Below are 27840 nucleotides of genomic sequence, written 5' to 3' on the forward strand. Positions count from 1 at the left end.
ATGTATGATTCCCAAAATGTTGGACGGCGATAAGTATAATGGATTCCTCAATCCAAACACAAAGCTATTTCCGACAACACAAGATGTTTTCTTATTTTATTTTATATATGAAAAAAATGGATATTCAATACAACAAATGGCATTCCCCGCTAAAAAATACAACAAATGGCATTCCCAGCTAAAAAAATACAACAAATGGCATCAACGCACTTATTCAAAACTTACAAAAAAAATAGATGAACTAGTGGTTAATGAATGTATTTCAGATCACACGTGCACAATCTCCTGCTTCACATATCATTACCTCTTTGCCGTTTATTTGGCTAGCAAGCTTTGGTTGAACCTTTCGATACTCCTCCCTGACAAATGAAGCAGCTTCATCGGCACGATCAGCATCTACAAATGCAAGACAGCAACCTCTAAATCCAGCCCCACTAAACCGTGTCCCAAATACGCCAGGAGCCCTCAAAAGGATTTCGTACAGTTGAATTAGTGGTTCACAACCTACAACAATCATGACAGTTTGGTTGGTCATCAATTACTTCGATGCTTCAGAGCATTTCAAGGGCCAAAACAGTATTAATAAGCACCCATACGTCCAAGCTACAAACCCCAATATGGAAAATTGCTAGTCCTAGTCAATTCCATCTTTTCAAACTAAAATCTCCAAATTGGTAATTGAATTGTGAAAGTATTGAAACTTGATTGAATTTCAACATTGAGATAACATCTAAAAATTGAACTAAATCAAGATGAAGTCATGAAACATATGAAATAAGCAAAAATTAAATGAGATTTTGAATTGATGAAAACTTTGAAAATAAGGTGAAATATATAAAGAAAAGCAAGAACAAAAAATTCCCCAGTGTTGCAATGTTATTATTCCTGTACCTCTTGGCAAAAGTTGCAACCAACATATTTGAGTTGGTAAGGGAAAAAGCCTTATTGCAGAATATAATACAAGCACAATTTATTTCTTTGATATGGTGAAAAAGTTATATAGTATATGCATTCATACACTCAGAAGCATCATTCATTTCTAATGTCAATTGTCTACATATACAGGAGAATTTTAACAGGAATTTAGGAGGGTTCTCATGCTGTAATTTGGTTAGCATCAGAAGTGGAGAATTTAAAGTTGATCCTATACTTCATTTCAGAAGAAAATTTAAAATAAATAATAGAAATTTTTTTTTTTTTTTAAAGGCACCAAAATTTTATGCCCAGAGCCTCCTTACTCAATGGTCTTTCTAAAAGCAAATAATGAGAAAACCAATACTCTTAAATCAATTCAAGATCTTAAACTCTAAATGGGACCATTCAACCTTCTATTCATGTCTACTTACTTGGTGTGCAAGTGGAACCTCAGGAATGGAAATGACCATATAAAAAACATGAAAATACTGCAAATAAACATAACTTCATAATAATATATTGATATATATAAAAGAAGATTTCAGTTACTTCACATAGAATTAATTGGAGTAAGTAAAACCTAATTGCTAAAGGTTAGCATCCATATGGCCCCTGAACTCACAAACTGGTTAATGGTTATCACCCATTCCAGGAGAGAGGCGATACAGTTGGTTCTGCTTTCAAAAGTGGGAAACAGATCCAGGCATAAACAGCAAAAGACTGACACTACTTCTAAAAGAAATGCTTTTATAAAGAAAATTAAATGTAATTCTAATTATTTTCACTTTTTTTTTTTTTAAATATCTTAAAAAAAACTTTTATCCTTAAAGAATGTGCTTTTCTTTAGTTTTTTCACAACAGGGGCAGATTGATGAACAAAAGCTAGAAGCTATGAACACTGGAGATAAGTTTATACCAGATTCATATTTACTGATAGAACTTAAACCCGAAGCTGAAACAAGCTTTCCAAAATCTTCCAACTTGCCTGAAGCCCAAGCTTCAGCTCCTGAAATAATCATGCTTTCAACCAATTATTATTTGTAACACACAAAAATTCAAAATTATAACAGAACATAATAACACATTTGCTTAAAAAATGATTGAATGACGTTAACGGGGTTAAACCTTTGATAACCCGCATATTCTCTGAAAAATAATGCTCTGCTCTTTTAGCTAGATCGGGGTCTAATTGGCTCTGCAGGGTATGGGAGCAGGAGAGATTAGAAATGAATGACAAACTAATTGTAACAAAACCATGCTAAGGTAACGTAAGCCAGACACTTAGTTTACATGATGATAAAATAAGGATCAATGAGAGAAATTAGGAAGACATCAACAAAGATAACCAAACCAAAATAATACTAAATGAGGTCAATTTGCAAAGTTCATGTAAAAATAAAATTAACGAAAAATCGGTTTTAAAAGTTCACAATTTGATATTTCAAATGCTGGGGATTGTCTCATACTGGACCAATCAGGAGTAACATATTAGACTAACCCTTTGCCTTTTCTCATCACCTTGCAAAGACTGTAATTAGAATGGAGTGCCCTTACAAATGCACTTCCATAATTACATTGTTAAAATCAGCAATATTAGTGCACTTACAACTGCACAACCTTAAATATGACTTAGGCCATCTTGCAACTGTCAGAAATTAGAAATATTTGACCTCAAACACACATTTTCAACAAAAGAGAACCTTTCTGCATTCAACAGTTGGCCAAGGGTAATATATGTGGATGTTGAGCATACTTTAAAAGAGCCTTAATAACTTGTTTTAGGTCTAATGTCCACATTAAATGCTTATTATCTTCATATGCATTATATGTCTGTCAAAATGCTAAATTAATTTTATCAATAGCTATATATGCACACACATTTTATATACATATGAAACCCAAAGCTGCAATGAATTAATTAATGCAAAAACTTCTGTCATTTCTGTATACCTTGTGAGCTTCATAATCTTCTGGTTGAACTGTTTACATTCAGAAAAAAGCAAAAAAATCAAAATCAAAATCATTCTACAACAAGGCAAGAAAGTTGAAATTCAAACTTGAGAAGTTTGTCAGTTCAACAAAGTGAAATACTTGCCATTTGATAGGATAGGCTCCATTTTGTTGTTTCCAGAAGCACTGTGGAAAGAAGAAAATAATATTATATATGATTTTACAGGAAACATGATTTTCTTTATGCATTTAATTTCAATATAAATGACATAGCATAATCAGTTAAAACATATCACACATAATGAAATGATTTTAGGGGTGTTATATAGTTGGCACTGAGGCAGGTTTCGGAAGGCACATTTAAATCTGATTTGAGTTTTGCTGGTTTCAGAAATAATATTAAACCCAAAACTGCTTCAGGTTGGACTTGGGATGTCTTATTTTCTAATTAGATAAGGTTTTGGCTGGAGTTCCCTCACCAAACCCTGAGGAAATCTGTTCCTACTCAAAGTTGGTACCCCAAGGTTAATTGGCAGGTAAGGCCTCAAGAAGGCTTGTGGTCATGTTTGCTAGTATAATGGGTAAATGATTAAATATACCCTTCCCTATAGTTTTTTGGTACATGTGGTAATTAATCATGGTATTAGAGCATGGGATTCTAAGGGGAACTGTGGAAGCCTGACAGGTTTCTTCAATAGATCCAGTTATTTGGTGGGAGGATCCTATTTGTACTTTATTTATTTGTTATTATTAATATCGTTTATTTTGGTAATGAAGGTTTTTAGTAAGAATGTAAGGTAACTGTTTACGTGGAAGAGGAACACATGCTTTCTGGCTTCTTAGCTAGTGGTTTGAGGGAACTAAAACTTTGATGTCTCCTTTATTATTTGTGATGATACATAATTTTCAGCGAAGCTTATGCAGAACAGTTGTTCAGTGCACATAGTGTTTTGTTTTGTTTAATTTGAAGCAGTTTCAAGCATGAGAATTAACTTGGGGAAGAGTAGTATAACAATTGAATAACATGGGAAACCGTATCTCCTTTGTGTTCCAAGCGCTTAACAGCATTTATCATGCTCTTTTTGCTTTACCTTTGTGTTATTTCTACATTTCAGCTGCTGAGATTACAGTTAGTTCTATTTCGTAAACCACTCATTACCATTGCCTGCTCCATTATATAAAAGTTTCCTCTAAAATCCTCTTCACATATAGTTATGACTTATGAGTAATATTTTAATAGTGGTGAGGATATTTTGGTAATATTTTAATTTATCAATAAACTAAAAATAATACATGTGTATTAGGGTTAATTAATTTTAACCTCAAGTACAATTTTCTGAAATCACTCTGGTAACAAAGTTCATTCAAATTAAACCAATTGGCTGTGGCTGTCATGAAATCCAGTTTCTCACACCAAGTTGTTTTGAGCTTGATAATTCATGAAGGTGTTATAACTGTAAGACATACATGCATATGAAGCAGATCTAAATCATATAAATAATCCTCAAGATATCTGAAAGTAGGTTCTGAAAAAGGAAGAAAGTGGATCTTACTTGAGAATAATTCTTGCAGCCTCTTGACACTCTGCAACTCGGCGATTATATCCAGGGTTGGTAGTCAAAGCCTGCTTCAAGCCTGAAAATGCCAATAATATTTTGTATGCTTTCTGCGGCTCAGTTTTGTGGGTTTTTGGCAGCTTGGGCGGGTGCACTAGCTTATGTTCTTTGGTCTACAAATGCCAAGTGAGATTCAGAAGATGGAATAATTCTAATGAATAGAAGAATAAGAGAATATCTATTAACTTTAAAATTGAAGCAGGATCCAATATACTTGAAGTTCAAAATTTAAAGAAATAGTTATAGACAAAACCCATATTGCATTGCAAAGAGACACATTATACCAGCATGGAAGAGATCCCATAATTTGAAGATGCACAAAAGATAGAAGGCATATCATATACAATAACAATAAACATTCTGTCCTACATGTTGTGCTTGTGCCAAGTGGCTCAGCTTAATTGTTACAAGTCGTACAATGTATTTATTCCATATAGTTCGTTAATTATAAGATAGTTTATTCTAAAAGAAATTCTATTCTCACTAATTATATTAAGATAGTTTACTCTAGGTAGATTATACTACCAAAGTTTCAAAAGTATAATACTATCCCAATTAAATTATATTACTAAAAGTTTCTAGAAGTTTAAGAGAACATTCATTATCTACTTAAATTATTTTAATCATCTCCCATTATTACTAGTTTTAAAATAATAATAGTGTCCTATACATAGTACAAGCACCAAGTGGCTTAATGTATGTGTTATACATTGCTCAATGTACTTTTGTTTTGAGGCTCATTAATTATTATACATATAACATGGGGGAACGATATTCATGGGTATATTCTTCAACATCCTTACCCATGTGAGGATACAATTTGTTATACAACAGTGGGCAATGCCCTAGTTAGTTTCTAGCAAAATGTAAAAGCATAGAAGCAGCAATCCAGACATTTTTAACAATTTCTTGGAAGCCAGTAGCTCTAAGAGCCTAACAAACTGAATTGGGGCAGTTTTTTTAATCTTAGGATTTTGGATTTCGGGAATCTTAGGGCTTGATTTAGGACTGAAAAATTGGGGGAATGGGGGAAAACAATGGCAAGTGGTTGGGGTATTTTGGTAATAACATCTTTGTTACTCAATTGCCATGTCATGTGCCACATGATTAAATAGTTTTACACCAACAATTTCTGTTAAAAAATATAGCACCGGTCACAGAATGGATCCATTGGTACTGAAAAGATAAATAAAGCCATAAAGGACCAACTTGTCATGAACTATTTTAGAGGGATCAACTTCAAACTTGGTGATATTTTTTTTTTTTTTTTTGATAGGTAAAACTTGGTGATATTTTTAGGGATGAAAATTACAGTTTAGCCATTAAAATTTTATTTACATTATACTATTAAGAAAATGTTTTCTTTGATGTACATATAATTTTTAATTAATCCTTGAAGAGTTAAGGGACAGTAACACAGAAATGAAAACATAGATCAGTGAAATCTTGAAGAATAAATAGATGTGACACACACACACACACACACACACAAAATTACCTTTCTGTTTTCTAAAATCGCACTTATTAAAGCCTTAAACCCTCATACATCAAGTAGCTTCGAAACTACCCATGAATTCAATTTTACAGTTCATGGGTACTGTTCACAGCAGCCAGACCAGCAGCCAAAAACTTGGGTTCTTTTCCCTGTAAACCCATATGCCTTTCCTTACTCTATTTGAAACCCGAATTTCCCTAATATTTTCTAGCCCTAAAAGATAATCCTCTCTACTATTTTCTGCCATTAAAATCCTGCAACCTTTAATCCTATTTCCTGTCCCTTACAGCTTTCTACTTTATTTTCCAATGCTTTAAAATATGAAGAGGCACAATATTTTACCTATACTTTACTATTGATTAACCTTAGAAACATCCCTTGCCTGCTTTCCTACATTATTTTGGTGTCGGAGCATTGTCTCAAGTCACTGGACCTCTCCACATAATAGCTTAAGCTTTTCGTTACAGGTTATTGGATTTTGTGGGGGAGGGGGTGTTAAACTAAGTGTTCCCCTTATGCACGTAATTACAGGTCTATGCTCTACTAGGTCCCCTCTACCTTATAGTTTAAGCATTTAGGCTAGAAGCTGTAATAGCATCCCCCCACCCCACATGCATGCACGTGCACCCTCCACTGCAGAGGAGAAGGGGGGGGGGGGGGGGTGAAGAAAAAGAGAGACAGAGAGGTCTTCGAGATTTCATTCCTCAATCCACTATTCTGTTCCTTCCTGTATCTCAAGAAAGCACTAGAATGTCATTAGCACTAGCCAGCTGCACTTTTTTATTCACTTATGATGAAGCAATAAGAATATACTATGTTCCACTAAAAGAAACAATCTGTAAAGTTACTTTTGTCTTCTCAGATTCAAAATTGCAATTTCAAGATTTTTTGTTTCCATATACCTTGTGAACTTTGTACATAGCTTCATTTTACTTGTAAAATTTTATATGTTTCCTAATATCCAAAGAACTCCAAAGAGAAAAATCTCAGGTTCAAAAATGATGGACCAATCAGAAGATCCAGAACTATACACTTATATTTTAGTTTGTCAACAGCCATTAGATTTTAGAAATTTGATCAATAATCCTTTTACAATATTTGCCAGACTATCATTTTTATACCATTTGAATCCATGTATCATGAATTTTCATCATGAATAATCTCCACCTTAATGCTGACACAAGCAGTTTGGTTTAATATGTAAAGCATTTCCGCCTCATGAACATTCTAAATGATTCAGTAACAATGCAAGCCTCATGAACAAAGTAGCCATTAGGTTTATGAGATAACAATAACATAGACTTTACAGAGTCAATACATGGTTATGATACTGGATCTCAAGATTCAACTCTGCACAACAAAAATAAAGGAATGACATTATCCCAGCACCACCCTCTCCACCCCCCCCCCCCCCCACACACGGTGGCATAAACAAAGAAAAAGAAAAATGAATGAATGACATTCACAAAAGAAATTGAATTAAATAACAGGACAAACACAGAAAGCAATATGCACCTAAAAATCTTCACGATACACAACTAGTCGCATGTAAGACAAACATTTATATGAGTAAAAACCAACATTTATATGAGTGATAGAATTCATAAATTACCTTGCAGTTCATGAATGTTAGACAACCCTGGCTTGAAAGTAAGATGGCTGATTGATCCAAGATGCCATTTCTCAGACCCAAATATTCATTTTCAATATACCTACATATGCACAAAAATGAAATTTAGAAAGGTCTAGTATGATTAAACAAATGGGACAAGTATCTGTCACAATGTATATTATTTTAATGTTGGCACCAAAATGCCATGAAATACAAGCACTGTTTTTCAACTTCTCTCTCTCTCTCTCTCTCTCTCTCTCTCTCTCTCTCTCTCTATATATATATATATATATATATATATATATACATATTAAACACTAAGAAAAAAAAAATGCAGCTGCTTCATCCCTAGGTTTCCAAGAGAAGCTAAGCATTTGTAATTAGCAAGATTAACATACCATGTACCTTATATATTTCTGACAATTGTAGTTTGCAGGTATGTTAGGATCACTGGTTTTAATGAACTACCAAGTTAAAATTAAAGAAAAAAATTATAAAAAATTAAACTAAAAGAATTAAAACCGGTGATCCTCAAATATTGGAACCAGTGACACTCTTATTTAATTCTATCCCTGTAACTACACTTTCGACTGCATATATCAGAACTTCACAACATTTAGAGAGTACTCACGATATTGTGTAAGTGCAAGAAGTGAGACTGGAATTTTTTATCTCTCATTTATCAAAAAATCAATTTCTTTTTTCTTTTCCCATAAAAAGTTTCTGAAAACAATTCCTAAACCAATGCCCTTATGCATCCATTAACTTTTCCCTAAAATAAAATTTAAAAACCTAATTAGCTATCATGGACATTTATTCTTGAGTTCCTTAACCTTAGACTTCCGAAGAGGATATTGTTTCTCTAACCATGCTATGGTGACACTATCTTGAACCTAGGACTTGAATGCAGATTGAATTTAGGTTTAATAGACTCCAAATGGCATTTATTTGAAAATGATTTTGTGTTTGAAAGGTTAAGTAAATGCATGGGACAATGCTCATTCCACATAAACCTATTGGCAATTTCTTCTACGCTCCCTATACGTTAATCCTATTTTGTGCATTTTAATTCTTTTTTTCTTTTCTTTTTTTATAAGTAATAAGATTATATAAATTAGAAAAATTGAGCCACCCAAGTATGCATGAAACATACTGAGGTAGACAATCAGTTACAAAAATTGCATAAATCTATCAAATCAATAATAGAAAATAAAGAGAGATTCCTATTGGCTGACAACCAATCCAAAATTGTTCTAATAAAGAACAACTTAAGATCATGCATAGAACTTTCAATGTCTTCAAAAATCCTACTATTCCTTTCCCTCCGGATGCACCACATCAAACAATGAGGGATAACCATCCAAATATGACCATTTCAAAGACAACAAAAATGACCTTCCCAACAAGCTAAAAGCTCAACAACAAATTTTGGCATTACCCATGAAACTCCAAACAAAACCAAAATCATGGACCACATATCTAAAGCAATAGGTGATCAACAGATTCACCATTGCATTGCACATACAGCACCAATCTGTAATTCTCATCTTCCTCTTCCTTAGGTTGTCAATTATCAAAATTTTACCCAAAACTGCAGTCCATACAAAGAAGGCTACTCTTGGAGGGACTTTTGATCTCCATATGATTCTCCAAGGACTGCTCATTGGCAATAGCAGCAGCATCCAAAAGATGATAATAGGTAGCAACCTTAAAGCCCTTTTTCTTATCAGGTTTCCAGCACATCTTATCCTCCCCAATCCCCCTAATTCCCAAAGCATAAATGGTATCCATGAATGTCATCAAGGACTCCAATTCCCAATCTTGAATGGCCCATACAATGTGTAGAACCCAGTGAAAAACCCCATTGGTGAATTGCATTAAATCCACCACACTTGCCTCCTTATTACTACAAACCCGAAATAACTCAGGATAGCAAACAACAAGAGAGCTCTCCCCACTCCATTGGTCTTTCCAAAATTTCACGTGTTCCATCCTCAACTTCATATAGAATATGGCTTGACATAGATGGCCATCCCTGTCTAATAGTTCTCCACATACCAACTCCATAAGGATCATAAACTGGATTAGAGCACCATCCTCCCCATTCACTACCATACTTCACTTCTATCACTCATCTCCATAATGCATTCTTCTCATGACCATATTGCCACAACCATTTCCCTAACAAGGATTCATTAAAAATCCTCAATCTTCTCATACCCAAACCACCTACCGAAAGAGGAGAACAAACATCTGCCCATTTAACTAGATGGCATTTAGTCTCTTCACCCATACCACCCCATAATAAATTTTGCTGCAGTTTTTCTATATGGCTAGCCACAACTGCTGGGATAGGAAACAAAGAAAGAAATAGGTAGGCAAGCTTGATAAAGTATTCTTAATTAAAGTGACTCTACCTCCCTTGGATAAAATATAAACATTTCCATCCTCCAAGTTTCTTTCTATCTTTTCTAAAATTGGATTCCAAATTGACCAATCTTTGAAGTGCGCACCCAAAGGAAGACCCAAAATATCTGTAGGTATCTTGGAATGTCTAAAGCCCCAAAATAGTGGTTGAAGTCAATATTTCTCTTCTTGCTGGGATATGGTCTCAATAATGGCTGGAAATTGTAGTGACTATAAAAACAATAATTAAAGTAACACTCAATTGAACAGTAAAGGCAAAAGCAACTTGCTGTAAAGGCTAATTAGACAACGTGGCTTCAATATCCTTAACAAAGCCATAGATTAACCAAGCTTGAACCCAATTATTTGGACAAACCATTTTGCATTTCACATAAGTATATATCCAAATTATTTGCAATAGCTCTGTCTCCTCCACCACCCTGTCTCTTTTTCGTGAAAGCTAAGTTTAAATACATACCCAGTGAATTGCACTCATGGGAGTTCATGATCGTGATCTTGATTGATTTAATAATGATCATATGTCTACCTAAAAAATAGTTGAAAATTTCTGACAAACTTACCTATCATATTCAATATTTTCTGTCGGAGATACCGTCAAGTTATTTGTACTTTCCAATGCCAACAAGTAAGCTATGCCAACCTGTCAAACATGTAATTATACAGATTAACTTATTAGATTAAAAATAAAAGGCGCTACTCAAAAGCAATAAGGCATTGAAATAGCTATATAAATAGAAAACCTCATGCAAACTAGACACAAACACAGCAAAGAAAATTAAATGTCTTAGATATTTAGCAATGGATAAATATGATAAACAAAAATGCATTAAACTTCATTACCTTAATCATAAGTCCTAATTTCCCCACCCTTTATGAAGATAAGAGAAAGCGACTTTAAATTCAGCTCAGAAAATGAAAGACTATATAACTGATTGTGAACCTTTTCAATTCTACTCAGTAAATTTCTTGACTGTAAACACACTATAACAAAAGCATGTGAAAAGGAAAGAAACTCACAGCAGCAGAAGAGCTAAGTCCTGAACTGTCAAGACCTTCAGAACCACATATGTATCCTATGATACCCTGCAACAATTGATCTAATAAATGAATTCTAAAAAACAGCACAATCTTACAATAGGTGAAACAGAAATTTACTTGCATTCAAGAATTTTCCAAGAAACCTGATTAGCAAATAGTTTAATCACATCTGCCTTGCTTCTTCAAGTACAGAAAGTGGTTTCCTTAGAGGCTCAGATGTCAAATTCATATAGCTTTTAGTTATGCCTGAAAAGATAGCTGTGGGATAGATTTGTCCAAAGTCTCTCTTTTTTTTCTTTCTTTTTTTGGCATATTGGTGTCAGGACAAAATTGGTGACATCTAAAGTTACTTCTCTGTCAGACCTACAGTGTTGGATAAAAACTCATACTTTGATCTTGTTTCTAGACAGTAGACAATCCCAACAGATGGAATTCAAACTTAAACCAGCAGTAGAAATAAAGGGATGGTTAAAGTAGATGGTTGATAGATATTAAAGAGTGATTATTTTTTGTATCGTGATTCAATTATAAGTAAAGATGAAAGGATTGAAGAAAACAATTCTTGTAGAATTAAAGAGAGAGGTGCATATATGGAGTACATTGTGATTGTAAGATACCCATAAAACTAAAGGGAGAAATCTTCCTTTATAAGCATTAAACGTGTATTAAAAGAGTGCAAAAATGGTGTGGCACTTAAGTACACAAAAGGTATACATGAGAGAGGAAAAAAAAAACTAATCTAAAATTTAACAGCTCAACAAAATCCAACATAGAAGAAAAAGTAAAGCAATTAGTAGTAGTTATCAACATCAACAACAACAAAGCCTTAGTATTAACTATGGATTCTCGATAGATTAGTTAAGATTGGCCATATGTATTCTTTTTCTCTGCATAGTTATCCATTTACAAAGTTCTAAGGAAGAAGAACTTGAAATCTAGAACTGCTAGTTCACATCCTTCAAAGTACAAGAGTTCTATTTTCACCAGATATACCACATAAGAGCCATTGGTAACGCATTCCAAATCATACAATTCTTATGTTTCCCCAACCTACCTTTCTAGCAAGCCAACAGATCTACCAAAAGTATAAGGCAAAACACACGATGCCAGAAAGAGAGAAGACAAATAACCACAAATTTTTCACTATAGGACAAAAAAGGAGTAAATGGTCCAGAGTCCTGCATGTATTTTTGCAGAGACATCACCAGTCTACAACAATTATGTTTCTATATGTTGTCAAATGTTATGTTTCCCAAAGCCACAATATACAGAAACACTACAACTCTTCGACGTGATTTCACCTGCCATATAGTCCGTTGAGGAAAAAAAAAAAACAAATCCTTTTCTAGTTTCCTTAAATTCACTATAGTACACCTAACATTGAACTCCTTTAAGCTAGATGCCACCCATATGAGCCTATCAGCCACTCCTAAATACAATATGTCCATGAACAACATTAGGGACTCCAATTCCCAGTCTTGAACAAACATAGAGAATCTAGGTGTCCAAGTAACGTGCTCAGAAAAAATATCCAGATAATCAGCCACCGTTGCAGTTCAACTACAATATGGAGTAATTCTAAATAGGTAACTTTTAAAGGCATGTGTCCACACCATTGATCATCCCAAAAATGAATTCTTGAGCCATGTCTTACATCACACATGATAAAATTTGAGAATAAATCTGATTCACTGCTGATATACTTCCACACCCCATGCCATAAGAACCCACAACCATCTCAGAACATCAATGACCCCATTCAACCCCATACTTCCTGTCTATTACCTTCAAGCTCCTTTACATATCTCCATAACCATTTTCCAAGCAAGGATTGGTTAAAAAAAACAAAGCTGCCTTAACAAAATTTTGAAAACATAAAATAAAAAAAGAGATAAATTTGGGTCAAGAGAGAAATATCAAATCTCAATTCTGAGTCTAAAGGAATTTTATTCAATGAAAAAATTCGGTTTCTTGCTCACTTTCCTCCACTTCTTCTAATAAGAGTTATTTTTTATAGCAGCTTCCCATGGCCTTTCAACTATCTACCAATCGATGATCAGGTTCACCACATAGAAAGCACTTGAAGGCACCTCTTTGGGCTGTTTTCTAGCTCCCACATGGTTGGCATTGGGCTGATTGGATGAGGGCACATGAAACTTATTAATTCTTGCTGCTTTCCACATCAAGATCGCAACAAGCTTTGGTGTTGCTTTGAAATTGTTGTCCAGGCCTTGAAACATCTTTATTTTGTTGTCTCTCCAACAAAGCTCACTTATAAGCCTCAGAAACTTTCCAAAGCAAATGCAACCCAAGAATATCTTGAATGGTTGGCTTCAATCCACTAAGATTCCTTACACCATCTGCTCTTCATTTTCATTCAAATCAATACAACTCACAAGTTGATAGAATTCCTTGGTATACTCTTCTACACTGTCAACCTGTAGGTTGTGTAGGTTCTTGTACAAGGTTTGCATGTAATTGAAGGGAAGGATTTGTTTCTTGAGCTTGTTCTTAATCTTGCACCAATCAAAAATCTTGCTCTTGCCCCTCCTTTGACTATTCATTTGCAATCATTCTCACCATACAAAGGCTCTTTCTTTAAGTCAAATCAATAACAATTTCACCTTCCTTTCTTCATAAACTTCAAACTAATCGACCACCCTTTTGAGTATATTTAACCAATCAACAAGTTCATCGAGGTTAATACTTCCTTGAAATTTTAGAAGTGCAACCTTGATGTTGTTCTCCCACTTGTGCTCATACCTCCCAATAGGCCTTTCCCTTTTAGGAGATCCAAAAGGATTCTCAAAATTTTAAGCATTATTGGCTTCATCACTCCTCACGCTAGGAGGATGCAACCATTGTACCATCTCAGTCAAGGCAAAAATCTGCCTCCTCAATTGCTCAATATCATATTCGTAAGGATGATGTTGCTGGTCATCATTTTGCTCGATGTGAGCAGGAAAATCTGCTCATGGTCGGGATTCACTCCATTACTCCATTCCCTATTCCATTCAGATCTTACACAATGTTCCATGATAATGAACTAGTGCTTAGATTTCTTATGGAAGAATTTCAAGAACTGAAGTAGAGGTGAAGAGCAGCCAAATCCAAATAAACCATGTCAAATTATTCAAGGATAAACAAGACTATAAAGCTCTTTGATGTGCTTGGGCAAGACAAAACTAGATCAGATTTTCTTAAAGGGAATTCTAAGATACTCAGACAAGAGCAAGGAAAGTAAGATCAAAAAATCTCTAGGCCAGGGGAATTCTGAAGAATCTCCAGCAGATTGAACAGTCAGAAGGAAGATCGAAGCCTAAGGTATGATACAAAAATGATGCAAAACAAAATTTGAAACTCTGAAGAAAAAGAGAGAAAATTGGGTTGAGAGAGAAAGTGGAGGCAAAATGAGAGAGAATTCTCAAATGTCAATTCTGATTTGCCATATGGCATTCGTGACCATATCATCACCATTGCCATGTTGAAATACCCTACATCAGGCCTAACCCCCCAAAACCTATTTTATATTGGATTACATACCTCATCCCAATCCACCAAATGAAATTCGGAATCCTCCCCAACACTGTTCCATAGGAAATTTCTTCGTAACTTCTCTAAAAATGTATCCACTGACACTACATAGGTCATCGAGACCTGAATTATGTTGGCAAACTTGGAAGGGAGCTTTTGATTAGTGTCATTCTTCCTGTTTGTTAAAAAAATGTAAACATACTGTACAACAGAACAATAATACCAAACACATATTTCTAACCTGGGTAATCTTATTTCCTCTACTGGCTAGTGCATATAGGGCCCCCCTAGCATAATTTCCCCAGTTACATTCTTCTTGTAATTTTGATGAATCATCTGCAAGGATCTCACCATTCTTCCCAACGCTGTGTCTTGGGTGCTGTGTTTCATCAACTCTACAAGGATGATACCAAAAAAAAAGAAAAAAAATCAAATTATGGCCACATTATATAACGTAATTAATGGAAAAAATACAAAATGTCACAATCATCCTGCCTTATCTGCCAAAGAAGAGGTGGTGTCATGAAAATGGGAATTACCAAGCCAAATAACAGGGATAACTATCAATTACGTTATATGAATTTCAGAATATGAACAAGTAAAATGACAAAAAATTGAAATTCTTTTCTCTTTTTATTTATAAGTGACAGGCAATTGACATTCTATTAGACTTACTATTGTTATTTTATGTTAGACTAGAGGTATGCCTTTAATCTTGCCATGTCACTCTAATAGAAAAATTTGCTAAGGTGAGGGACTAATTAATTAAGCTCTAAACCCTCCCTCTCTCTCTCTCTCTCTCTCATTTTATTCTTTTGTTTCTCTTTCTTCTTTGTGAACCCTAATCTTTCATATTTTACAACTCAACTTGGTAACAGATAGTACCGATCTAACTGTTGAAAACACGTTATAGCAATCTCAAGATCAACTTTAGTTGGCAAAGGTGTGCTGACATAAGCATCCGTACAATGAGTCTATGACATAAGCATTGACATCAGCATCCACACAATCACCCATATCCAACAACCACATCATCTGAGTTGCCGGCCTCCCTTGATAATTTCAGTGATTTTTTTTTTCCAAAATTTTTTATGCCAATCTAATGTGAGTTTTTAATTTTTCAATGTTTTTTTTTTCCTATTTCTGTCACTGATTTTCCAATTTTACTTTCTTGAGATTTCCAACTGTTTGTCAACCAGGTTTCTCTCTATAGGAGCCAAATAGGCTATAGAAGGGGCCAAATGATGTTGGTTTATTGATTTGTAGTGGGTTTTAGTGGTTTTTTGTGTTTTGGAGTGGTTCAGCTTCCAAGAACTTAAAATTCTGAATTTTAGCAATTTTGATCTTTAAGGTGAATGGTCGCTCATTGGTTGAATCTGATTATTGTTATGGTTTGGTTTGGTGTGCCTTACTACATATTAATTCATTGGCTTAGGCTATTATTATAGAATGGGTTGTTTGAGTTCCATATGAATAAAGAAAAATCCGTTGTCATGCCTGAGGATAAAACATCACTAATTAAAGTTGATGATGCACCTAAATTGATTACCTTGAAGAAGCTGAATGGCTTAAATTATTTTGCTTAGGTACTTTCTGCGAAATCTTTTCTACATGGGAAAAATAAATTTAAAAAGTTTGACAATAAACCTTCAAATATTGGGGCTTCAAATTATAAGGATGGATGAGTGGGGATTCTATTGTTTTGTGATGGCTCTAGCATAATTTGCAACCCCACAAAATATCTGCTACTCTTCTAAGAAGATTCAGAACTATATTGAAAAATCTATTTTGCATCAAAGTAATGTTTCTCAAGTTTATGAGATTTATAAGAGAATTTTCACTACGAAGCAGTCTAGGCCATCTAAATACTATAGTTTTTTTGATAGGTAATAAAAGTTTTATTGATAAGAAAAGTGCAATGTGTTTACGGTAGTAAACTCACTGCACTTGCAGCGATTACAAACAAATCAGAGGGCAGAGCTAACGAAAATAAGGAAATCAGACCTGGAAATACAATGCGTAAAACCCCAAATATGAGACCACTCAAACAAAGTCCTAACTAGCAAAGACTTCAACAGATCTATCGGTCTCTCAATATCCTTAAATGTTCGGGCACTGCGTTCCTTACAGATTAAACACATAAGACATGCTAGTACCATGTTCCAAACATTTGAAGAAAAAGTCTCCAACCAATTCCTCCATGCAAACATGAGAGAGACAACTATATTCGGCATCATTCACTAAACCCCAAACATAAGAAAGACTTCACTCTACAAAGGATGAGCAAACTTACAATGGAGCAAAAGATGATCCATAGTTTCCTCATCACAACAACATAGGCAACACCAATTAACAAGAGGCAAGTTCTTCTTAACAAGGTTATCTATTGTAAGAATCTCACCCCTGGCAGTTGTCCATAAAAAGAAAGACACCATTTTATTTATCTTAACACACCAAATGCTCTGCCAAGGAAAAGAACCAGAAGGGGCTTCCAATAATGAATTATAAAAAGAGCGCATATCAAAAACACCACTACAAGTCAATTGCCAAATCAAGTTATCATCACCCTCCCCCCTTGGTAGTTTGGAGGAAATATGCTCAAAGAAAGAGTAAATCTCATAAAATCTCTCCAACTCCCAGTCATTAAAGTCAAGACAAAAAAGTAAGTTCCAGCTCCTAACTCCCCCATCTAGTGCAGTAGAAACCAGATCAGAGATCAAAGCTTCTTGAGCCACAGCACAAGTAAACAAATCCAGATACAAATATTTCAAAGAAATAGGACAGCTCCAAAGGTTGTACCAAAACCAAATGCGAAGACCCTCTCCTGCCGCATAAACCACATGAACAAAGAAATTCAAAGCACCTTTCCTAATGTTCTTCCACATCCCACAGCCATGTATCCCTCTAACAACTCTAGTGCACCAACCTCCACTAGCCTCCCCATATTTGGCGGCTATAACCTTACGCCCTAAATGGGTGACTTCATTCCCAAAACGCCATAGCCACTTCCCAAGCAAAGCTTGGTTAAACATCCCAATCCTCTGAATCCCCAAACCACCTGCCTCCACCGGCTAAGTGCTATAGTACTCTTAAAAATTTGCGGGATCTATTATTGCAGTACCAACCTTTTACTACTGATTTAGAGAGACATAAGCATCATTGGGAGGAAGTTATGCTTGCTTCTTTGCTCTTTGGTTTAGACTATGACTTAAGCGGATTCAAAGATCAGATGCTTGTTAGTGAGACCTTACCTACAACAACTAATGATTATTCTCGACTATTGAGCTCAACGTTGGGACAAAAATCCATTTTGACTCCATAGAGTCTCCTGCTTTAGTTTCAAATAGTGGAGGACAAGGTAGTCCTCATGGTGGTAGTTGTGGAGGCTGTGGTTTTTGTGGTAATGGTCATACTGATGGACAAGGTGACAAAAGTGTGATCTTTATGGTAACACCAATTATACTCAGTCTTATTGTTTGGGGGAAATATGACAAACCAAATTCTGTGAATTAAGTTGATTATGATACTACACAGCCACAACTTACTTCTACTAGATTTGGGAATGCAACTTCTAATTCTAGTTCTTCTAATGCACTCACTATTTATCTAAGCGTGCTTTTTCAGCCATTGCACACTGCACTTCCCTCTTCTTTCATTGCAACATTAGCTAAATCATGTAATATTGCATGCATGGCCAATTCCTCCCCATCCTCAGTCATTAACTTCGGCACTCATAAACGTATATCTTGTATATTATCTCTCCTCTTTTTGCATCATGTTAAGCACCGTACTGTTTTATCTAATGGTTCTTCTTGGCTTGTCCTTGGAAATGTGTTCATCCCACTAAGTCACTATCTTTACCATATAGTCATGTTTAATATAATTTGTTTTTTTTTCTAGTCAATTGACCATTGCCTAGGAAACATAGACACACCAACTGGGAGACATGTCCGTGTCGGACACGGATACCGTACATGTTTAGAGAAAAAATATTTTTTCATAGGGACACAATCCAAACACATCTAGGCTAAAAGAAAGAGAAAGGAAAATGAGGATGGCTTAAACCTATTAGGATCTCCACTGTCGATCTCATTTTTAGTCAAGAACCCTTTTCTCTTTTGATATTGCAAGCCCTAGTTCACTCTCTCTCCCTCTCTCTTGTGGCTACGCCCATCACTGCCCTCCTTAGATCGGTGACCAGTGAGTCACACCTCAGCCATTCTGACCAGCAACCGTCAACCTGCTACACCCACATTTAGTTTCTTACACACTCACACTCTCTGACTCGATCTCAACTCTAATGATGGTAATTGGCATGCTCTTGGCTCATCAACATTGATCTCGGCTCGTTGAAGTTGATATCTTCCAATTATGACAGTCCTTTCTTTTGGCACATCAACAATGTCATGTAATCATGTCTCGTGTCGTTTTGTGTCTTATATCGTTTTTGTGCCAATGCTTTCTAGACCATATCCTTACACTATTATATCACCTTCAATCTTAATTCGTGTGTTTTCCAGGACCTCTGAGTGCTACTATGTCTCGTCTTCTCAGCTCTCAGCTCTGAGTGCTACTATATCCCCTCTTCAATGGCGTGTTCCTTTGGGTCACCTCTTTTGTCAAACTCAAGTCAGCCATTCCTACATTAAGTCATGTGCCTAGTCTAGAATGTGAAGAATGTCAATAAGATAGCATCATCATAGGTCATTTTTCAAGTAGTAATCAAAGTCATTAGTCTAAGTTCTCTATGTAGTCCAAACAGACATATAGGGTCCTTCCTGCATTTCTATTTTGAGTGAATTTCTTTATTATATCATATTTTTTAACAATTATTCTTGAATGACAATGTTGTTTTTTTATGAAAGGGAGGTCTGAACTGCCCATATTTTCTACATTCTATATTGAAAATCTTTGTTTGATTTAATAAGCTCATTAAGATTTTTCAATCCAATAATGCATTAGAATATATGCTATTTGTTATGCATTCCTTCTATGCTGATCATGGTATTATTTATTAGACTAGCTATACTCACACCTCTTAACAAAGCGGTGTTGCTAAGTGAAACATCTTCATTTACTAGACATTGCTCGTAAGTTGTTATTCCCAAGGTAGGTACCTTTCAGGGTGATTTTTTCTCATTAATTGTATGCCTTTCATCTCTTGAATTATATGTCTTTGTTTTATTTTTTTTTATATCCTAATCGTTCTCCTTCTCTGCTTACTCCTCATGTGTTTGGTTTCTTTGCCTTTTTTCATGCCTTTGATCCTAGTTGAGATAAACTATCTCCTCAAGCTCATAAGTGTGTTTTCCTTGGGTACTCTCATACTCATAAAGGCTACAATAGTCTTGAGTCCCGCAGATATTTTGTTAGTTTTGTTGTTGCCTTTTTTTAGTCCATCCTATTCCTCACCACACCTAGTTAGTGTTTGTCTTTTGATCTCATCTCTAGTCATAAGGACGAATGTCCTACTTTTCAGATAACTTTTCCTTCTGCTCTAGTTCCAATAACTTTGGCTTCACAACTAAAACCTCTCTTGCAGGTTTATCATCGATCTCAAGATAGTTTCATTGTTTCTTATAACCCCAATGCTATATCTTCGTCATTTGAGGCTTTTTTTTGGAAATCCTCTCTTCCATGCACTAAATGATTTGCCTATTACTTTACAGAGAGGTATACATACTTGGACTAAACCCCAATTTCCCTCTTTTTGTCACGTAATCATCTTTCACCTTGTTTGCATTCCTTTTCTTGTACCGTATCTTGTATCTCTATTCCCTCATCTTATAAGCAAACTTCTTCCTTGTCTAGATGGAAATATTCTATAGATGAGGAAATAAGTGCTCTTTACAAGAATTAGAAAATGAAGCTTACTTCCTCCTAGAAAATATAAGGTAGGTTTGCACTATTAAGTACCTTCTTGATGGTTTTGTTGAGCAGCATAAGCCACAATTGCTGCCAAAGGGTACACACAAACATATGGTGTTGACTATTGAGATCAATTACCTATCTTGTGTCACATCTTAATTCTGTTCAAATCTTGCACTCTGCTGCAGTTAGTTGTTCTCAATTCGATTGCAGAAGGCCTTGTATGGCTTGAAGCAATCTCCTCATGCATGGTTTTATTGCTTTAGTTCTTGTTGTTTACGGTGAAGGTGTTTAGGGTTTGATTAGTCAACCCTAACACATAAAATATTATTTATATATAAAGTACATGATATTACTGTTTTGCCCCTATTACTCATAACCGTTCTATTGTACTTGGGCGTGGTTTCCAACGTTCATTCTATCTTTGTTCATCATTATTCCACTAGCACTATTGTTCTGATTGTTTATGTGGATGATATTATTATCTCTAAAGTGAAAAAAAATATATATTATTATCTCTAAAAGCGACTCCACTGGTCTTGCTGATTTGAAAAGATGTTTGGGTCAGCTGTTCCATACCAAGGACCTTAGTTCTCTTAGTGATTTTATTGGGATTGAAGTTGCTTGTTTTCTCAGGTATTTTTTGTCCAATGGATATACATTCTAGATCTTCTATCTGTAAATAGTTTCTTGGGTGCTCAACCTTCCGATACTCCTATGGACTATACTAATAAACTTGATGGTGAGTAAGACAAATTGTTTACTGATGCTGACTGACTTCAACGATTTTTTGGGAAGTTAAATTACCCTATTGTGACTTGTTCTGACATTAACAATGTAGTTGTTGTGGTTAGTCAGCATATGCATGCTCCATGTCAGCTTCACTAGGAAACTATTCGTCATGTTTTGTGCTACCTAAAGGGTGCACCTGTACAAGGACTGTTGTACAAGCCCTCTACTTCTTTGTTTATAAAAAAAATAAAAGAAATTTTTAGTGATACTAACTGAAATAGCAGTCATTGTGATCAGTGGTCCACTTCTAAACAAAGGTAATCTTGTTACCTGGCACACTAAAAATCAGTATGTTGTTTCTTCTCTTACTGTTAAAGCTAAATATCCAATTCTGGCTCATTCTGCTTCCTAAATGTTATGGGTTCACTCTCTCCTTCATGACTTGGTTAATTATGTCCCTATTGGGGAGGTGCGTAACATTCATTCTTTGGCCAATATTCTTCAATGTAGGATGGGCAGTTTGCCTATGACTTACTTGGGTATGTCATTGGGAACTTCGTATAAAACAGCATCTAATTGGAATCCGATCCTTGAGAGGATGGAAAAGACGCTTTCAGGCTGGAAGGGGCTTTATTTGTCAAAGGGCGGTAGATTCACCTTACTGAAAAGTACCCTTTCAAGCCTTCCAACTTATTACCTTTCCCTTTTTACTATCCCTAAAGCTGTGGCGACTAGATTGGAACGTATTCAAAGGAACTTCTTGTGGGGTTCAACAGTTGAGTGTTTCAAATATCCTTATCAGTTGAGTATTTCAAATATCCTTTAGTGGCTTGGGAAAATGTTTGCTTACCACGTGAGTTTGGTGGTTTGGGAATTCGAAATTTGGCGTCTTTTAATCTGGCCCTATCAGGGAAATGGCTTTAGAGGTATGGCCATGAAACCTCTCATTTGTGGCGAAGGGTCATTGCCATGAAATATGAGGAGGGAATAGGGGGTTGGTGCACTAGAGCTTGTCGTAGGGCTCATGGTTGTGGGTTATGGCGGAGTATTAGTGAAGGGTGGGAAACTTTCGCAAAGCATGTCTCTCTTGTCGTGGGGGATGGTTCTCGTATCCTTTTGTGGCATGATAAGTGGATTGGAGATGTTCCTCTTCAATTTCTATATCCTCAACTATTTCTATGTTCAGCCAATAAGGAGGCCTTTATTTCGGATGTGTAAAGCCCTCCTATGGGTGATAATGGCAGAGTGTGGAGTTTAAGATTTTACAGGAAATTCATTGATTGGGAGTTAGTGGCTTCCTACTCCCTTCTTCATTTCATCCAAACCCAAACTCCTAGGAGGGTGTGACAGGCTTAGTTAGGATCTTAATGGAAGTGGGAAGTTTGATACTCGGTCTTTTTATCATAAGATTCAAAATGCAACTCCTTCCTCTCTTCCTTGGAAGGGCATTTGGAAAGTTAAAGTTCCTAAAAGGGTGGCTTTTTTCATATGAACAACAGCTCATAGTCAGATTCTAACCTTGGATAACCTTATGCTTCGTGGTCGTCCTTTGGTGAATCATTGTTATATGTGTTGTTGTAATGCAGAATCTGTGAATCACCTATTACTTTTTTGTCCGATAGTTCATTCTTTGTAGATGTATATGCTTCGGTTGTTTGGGATCGATTGGATCATGCCAGGTTCAATTGTAGACTTATTATTTAGTTGGTATCATTGGCTTGGGAAGCATATCTCTGATATTTGGAATTTGGTTCCAGGCTATTTAATGTGGACTATTGGTCTGAACGGAATCGGCAGTCTTTTGAGAATAAGAGGAAAACTGTGGTTCAATTATTAGAGTCTTGCCAGCGGACCCTTTTTGATTGGTCTCGATGTTGGGGTTTCTCGGATTGTTCTACCCTTATGGATTTTCTTCCGTCTATTCGAATAGATTAGGGACTGCTTATGCCTTTTTGTTTCCTTTTTCCTCTATTCACTACCATGAACTCTTGGTATTTTTCTCGCTTTTCTCTTTTTAATAATATTCTCTTCTTACTTATCAAAAAAAAAAAAAAAAGGTACTACCATATATCTTTATCTTTTTCTAAATTGTAACCTTGTTGCCAAAAAAAAAAACATAATTAAATGTCTTCTCTTCCCCTCCCTCTGTTTCTCTTTGAAGCATAAACAGAGGTAATTTTCCTATTACTCAATCTTTTTTATGTTTTCTTCCTCATATGTTTGTATGTCTGTCTTTAATTTACACAAGTTTGTAGTTCTAAAAATACTTCCCTTATCTCTCTTTAAGTGTTCAAACTTTTCTACACTAGAATTCATGTATGTTTCAAATGGTCATTTTGTATGCAGAAATACAAAGAAAGAGCAATCGATGTAATATAGAAATACAAATAATTTTAAATTATAAAAAAAAAATAAAAAATAAAAAGCCTCTGAACACATGCGTAGCACATTCAGAGGCTAGTTTCAATGACTATCTTTCAAGCCAGGCATGCTTGATCAATATGCTCCAGATTAAGGGAGAGCAATATAGTTACTCTTGTTATTTTATGTTAGCTTAGGGGAATTCCAATAAGCTTGTCATATCACTCTAATATAAATGTGGTAAGATGAGGAACTAATTGATTAAGCCCTAAACCTTTTCCTTTACTCTCTCTCTCTCTCTCTCTCTCTCTCTCTCTCTCAACCCTAATGTTTCATATTTTACAACTCAACTCATCCAAAACCCTATAATGCAGAAGTCAATCTTAAATATTTCCAAAGCCAACATGATGTTCACTAATGTAGAAGAAGTTGATTCTACATATCAGAAAAGATCCACTAATCTTGTTTTAGTGTATTCAGATTTCTATTTAAAAAAATGGAAAGTTTCTTTTTTTAGGGGTATTTAAGTAAGCATATAAATTTATATTGTTTAGTCTTGAACTTAGTAGTTGTTTGATTATAAGTCTAGTTTGGCTTATTCTTATTGATGTTTACTTTGAGTCATCTAAAAAATTAAGGAGTCGGTTACCATTTCCACGTAGGACTTCTTAGTTTTCCACACTGTATTAGGAGTTTATTTCTATATAAGGAAGAGTTTAAATAAAATTACAGAGAGACCACTGCTTAAAAAAAGTTCAGCCTATTATACGCTATTGAAATCCTTCTACATAAGACTCCAAGGAGGCCTTGGTGAGATTTCAAGGATCCTCCTCCTCCTCCTACTTTTCTTTAATTTAGAGCTACAACCAGCCCCTTACCAGTTTCTTGTCAAGCTTAAATTGATTCTAAAAGTCGTATTTTACAAACCTTAACATAGCCCACTACCAATTAGCATTAAAAACACTCCTCAAAGATATCAAATTTACTGTTCAAGATGATGTCCATTAATGTTGCTGGAAAGTCATCTTACATTGCATTAGAAGAAGCAAACACTAATGTGTATCAACCATAATTTTCTTCCTAAATATGTGTCTATCTTGTTTCAATGGTCAAAGTCACCATTTCCATGGGCATCTTTTGTTTGAATTTAATGGAAAATCGCAATAAATAAATGATTGTAATATGAAATTATGAGGCTTGGAATATTGGAACATAATAAAAAAAAAGAAATAGAAAAATTCAGAGATGATTATAAGAATAATCCCCACACCTGAACCTAACTTCTCCTTTAAACTGTCCTGAACGCAGTGCAACCTACAACAGTCAAAGCAGATCCACATGTAACTTATCAGAAGTATAAATTTACTCATATATGTTACTGCTTAAGTCAGTTATTTTCCCTAGAATTTCATTCAACAAAAGAGAACAAAAAGTGCGGTGACAAGCTTGAGGCTTGTAGGAAATTTGGATTATTTACACATAATAAATGAGCCTATTCTACTTTGCACAAACTCCATGCAAGTCTTAGTTTCTTTTTCTTTCTTTGTTGGCACTTAATGAGGCTTAATTTTCTTAATACTATCTATAAAATGTTTTGGAGCTTCATGGGACAGGCCGGTAGAGTACCATCAAATCCACAAATTAAGCAGGTAGAGAGCAGATTTTTTTTTTTTTTTTTGATAGGTATGTAGAGAGCAGATTTTTTTCCCTTACCATGCAGCTCAATATTGAAATGCAAGGATTTATTGGCAAGCCAGTGGTGAAAATTTTGTTTGGTAAGAACTCAAATCCAAAAAATACCCAACAAATAAGCCACCCAAGTTCCATCATACTACAAATAGTAAATACACTCGGTCCACCCTTGTTATCCTCCCACTATAGAAGCTCTAAAAGGCACACCTAAAGATTACAAAAGAAAATTCAGGTGATCTAAAAAAAGCACACCTTTCCCAGTGCCTTGTTGGTGCTCATGATCTGATTGAGTATTGGAAGAAATTTTTTTGAACATTCAATAGATCACAGGACTGAAATTATAAGACCAGATTCACAAACTTCAGCAAGAACAAGATTCTCTTTTGAGACAAATAGAGCAGTTCTTCATAAGGGGTGAAACTGCACAGGATAAATGAGATTGGTCTTAAAACATAGTGCCATCAGCCTCCAGTTCTCCAATAGAATTCACTCTTTTATGCAGGTTTTCCCATCTAGGGATGAATTTTAGTAATTATTACCTTCTTTAAACCACATTGACCTTGATTTTTGACACCCAGAAATCTCCTCTATCTAGAACAACCTCTCTAATTTTGATTTAAGGTCTACCCTCCAACACCACCCCTACTAAGATAAAACCACTTCCCTCTATGGATAGCAAATTCCTCTTTTATCAACAATTTCACTAAAAACCCTGTTCATTCCAAGACTTCAAATTTTCTTCTAAAGCTTTTAACTTCTTGACTAACACATAAATGAGAAGGTCTTGAACCATTATTGTACTCTTTTCACAAATCCCTCCCCTTTTAGCCACAAATTTTCATATTTTTTCAATACCTATAAGGCCTCTGCTTGTGACCATCCCTCTATAAGACTAAGTGGCTATTTGGAAGGAAGGTTTGCTATTTACGCTAGTTGATTGATTATGATAATGATTCATAGTGACAGCTATATTTCATTGAAATAAAACAATATGTGGACATTTCCAAATACTCCTCCACTAATTGTTAACCTTACCAGTAAAAAGATTATCTTGTTCTTACCTGAGTGTCACCAGAAGGAACAAACCCTAAAAGTATTCCTTTATCAATTGTCATGGCCAAAACAGCCCCACCCTGTAAACATAGGCAAAACACAAAGAAAGCAAATTAAAAATAAAAAAATAAAAATAAAAAAAAGTGCAACAGTAAAACAATTTTTATTAGCTCTGATTGCAAATCCTAAAGTGTATACACTACAGAAACAAGGGTTTGAATCTATACTAAACTTATATCAAGTACTTAGTTCACTATCATAAATTATCAAAGTCAACCTGATGATCAATATGAGCTCCCAATGGACAAATCCGATAAGGAGAGATAGCAATTTGAACTTCTTCAACACCTCTCCCAGACATTTCTGAAACTATCTTTCTAATTGCATTTAACTGCAGCTAATAGAAGCAATTATATCCTTAGCATAAACATTATCATCAAATAAGTATATAAATATAGATATATAAGTCTAGTAAAACAAAAAATTTCAAAATCGTTGATGTGGTAAGTTGTGATTAGTATACAGTAAAAGTTGTGCCATTGGTGAGTTTATTTCAAAGTTCCAATCATAACTTGCCCAACTTAGCAAATTGTAAAAAGTATTGAAATTTTTTGTATCTCTAGCATTGCTCATAATTTAAACCCCAACGCATTTGGCAAGCCCAGAAAAGTTTTTTTTTTTTTTTGGGCCTTTCCACATCAAAAAGAAAATAGTAGTTTTACAGGTACAATATTTTCACAACAAAATCTAAGTAGCAAGTTGTTACTAGTTTTTATCTGGGCCCACATCTGCCATCACTCTTTTGCCTACAGCTTGTCACTAGGATTTGTTATGAAAATATTGTTTCCCAGCTTTACTCAAAAGAAAAGTTATTCTCCTCCTTTTTTTTACCGTACTTTCAACAAACAGCAAATAAGCATTTCAGCAAAGCTTTTATGGCACCGTTTGATGAACTTTTTAAAAGAACTTTTCCATGCTTTCAAGATCCAATAACAAAGCAATGCTTGGTTGCAAAGTGCAACAAAACTACAGTCACCCCAGCATGAATATTCGAGCTAGTAGAAAAAAGTACCATCAAACCAAAAAATGCCCCATCCCAGAAAAAAAAAAAAAAAAAAAAAAAAAAAAAAACCAAAAAGCAACGAATACCCAGATCAAATATTAACAGATCAGAGCAAAACAAACTAAACCCATTAAAGAAAAGAGAATTTAAGAGTGAATAGTGAAAACCCAACAGCAATGTGGGACCAACCATGAAGCTGTGAAATGCAGGCATTACCTCTTCTGGAGTTGGCCATGAAACCTCACCCATTTTTTCCCACAATGTTGTCTTGCAAATGACTATCAGATCGGATTTGTTCTTGGAGCCTAATGCAAAAGAAGCAAGTGTCTTTTATTGGGCAGAGAGACAGAACAAAAGAGCAAGAAATAAGGTTGGGGTGGTTAGTGTAGCGGCAAAATCGGTTAAAACATCAAACAGTTTGTAGAGAAATTTACTGAGATAGTAGTATATTTTGAGTCCCAACAGTATCTATTTGGTGACCCGT

General features: G+C 35.1%; 1 protein-coding gene across 4 annotated transcripts; it reads right to left on the minus strand.

Moving 5' to 3' along the window:
* Positions 1 to 67: 67 nt before the first annotated feature.
* Positions 68 to 27840, minus strand: LOC142642150 (galacturonokinase). 4 transcript variants are annotated; one of them, XM_075816503.1, is made up of 14 exons: positions 27573 to 27840; positions 26571 to 26690; positions 26302 to 26373; positions 24819 to 24862; positions 14829 to 14982; positions 11033 to 11098; positions 10576 to 10655; positions 7589 to 7688; positions 4419 to 4594; positions 3011 to 3051; positions 2866 to 2894; positions 2041 to 2110; positions 1832 to 1921; positions 68 to 504 (listed from the first exon to the last, which is right to left on the minus strand). In XM_075816503.1, the coding sequence occupies exons 1-14, from the start codon at positions 27603 to 27605 to the stop codon at positions 263 to 265; spliced, it is 1317 nt and encodes a 438-aa protein (XP_075672618.1). In that variant the 5' UTR covers positions 27606 to 27840; the 3' UTR covers positions 68 to 262. The 4 variants fall into 4 exon arrangements, with proteins under 4 accessions (XP_075672618.1, XP_075672619.1, XP_075672620.1 ...); XM_075816504.1 differs by having other exon boundaries at positions 26571 to 26684; positions 27573 to 27747; XM_075816505.1 differs by lacking the exon at positions 26571 to 26690 and having other exon boundaries at positions 27573 to 27747.

This window comes from Castanea sativa, chromosome 7 (genome assembly GCF_040712315.1).
Source record: "Castanea sativa cultivar Marrone di Chiusa Pesio chromosome 7, ASM4071231v1".
Lineage (NCBI taxonomy): Eukaryota > Viridiplantae > Streptophyta > Magnoliopsida > Fagales > Fagaceae > Castanea > Castanea sativa.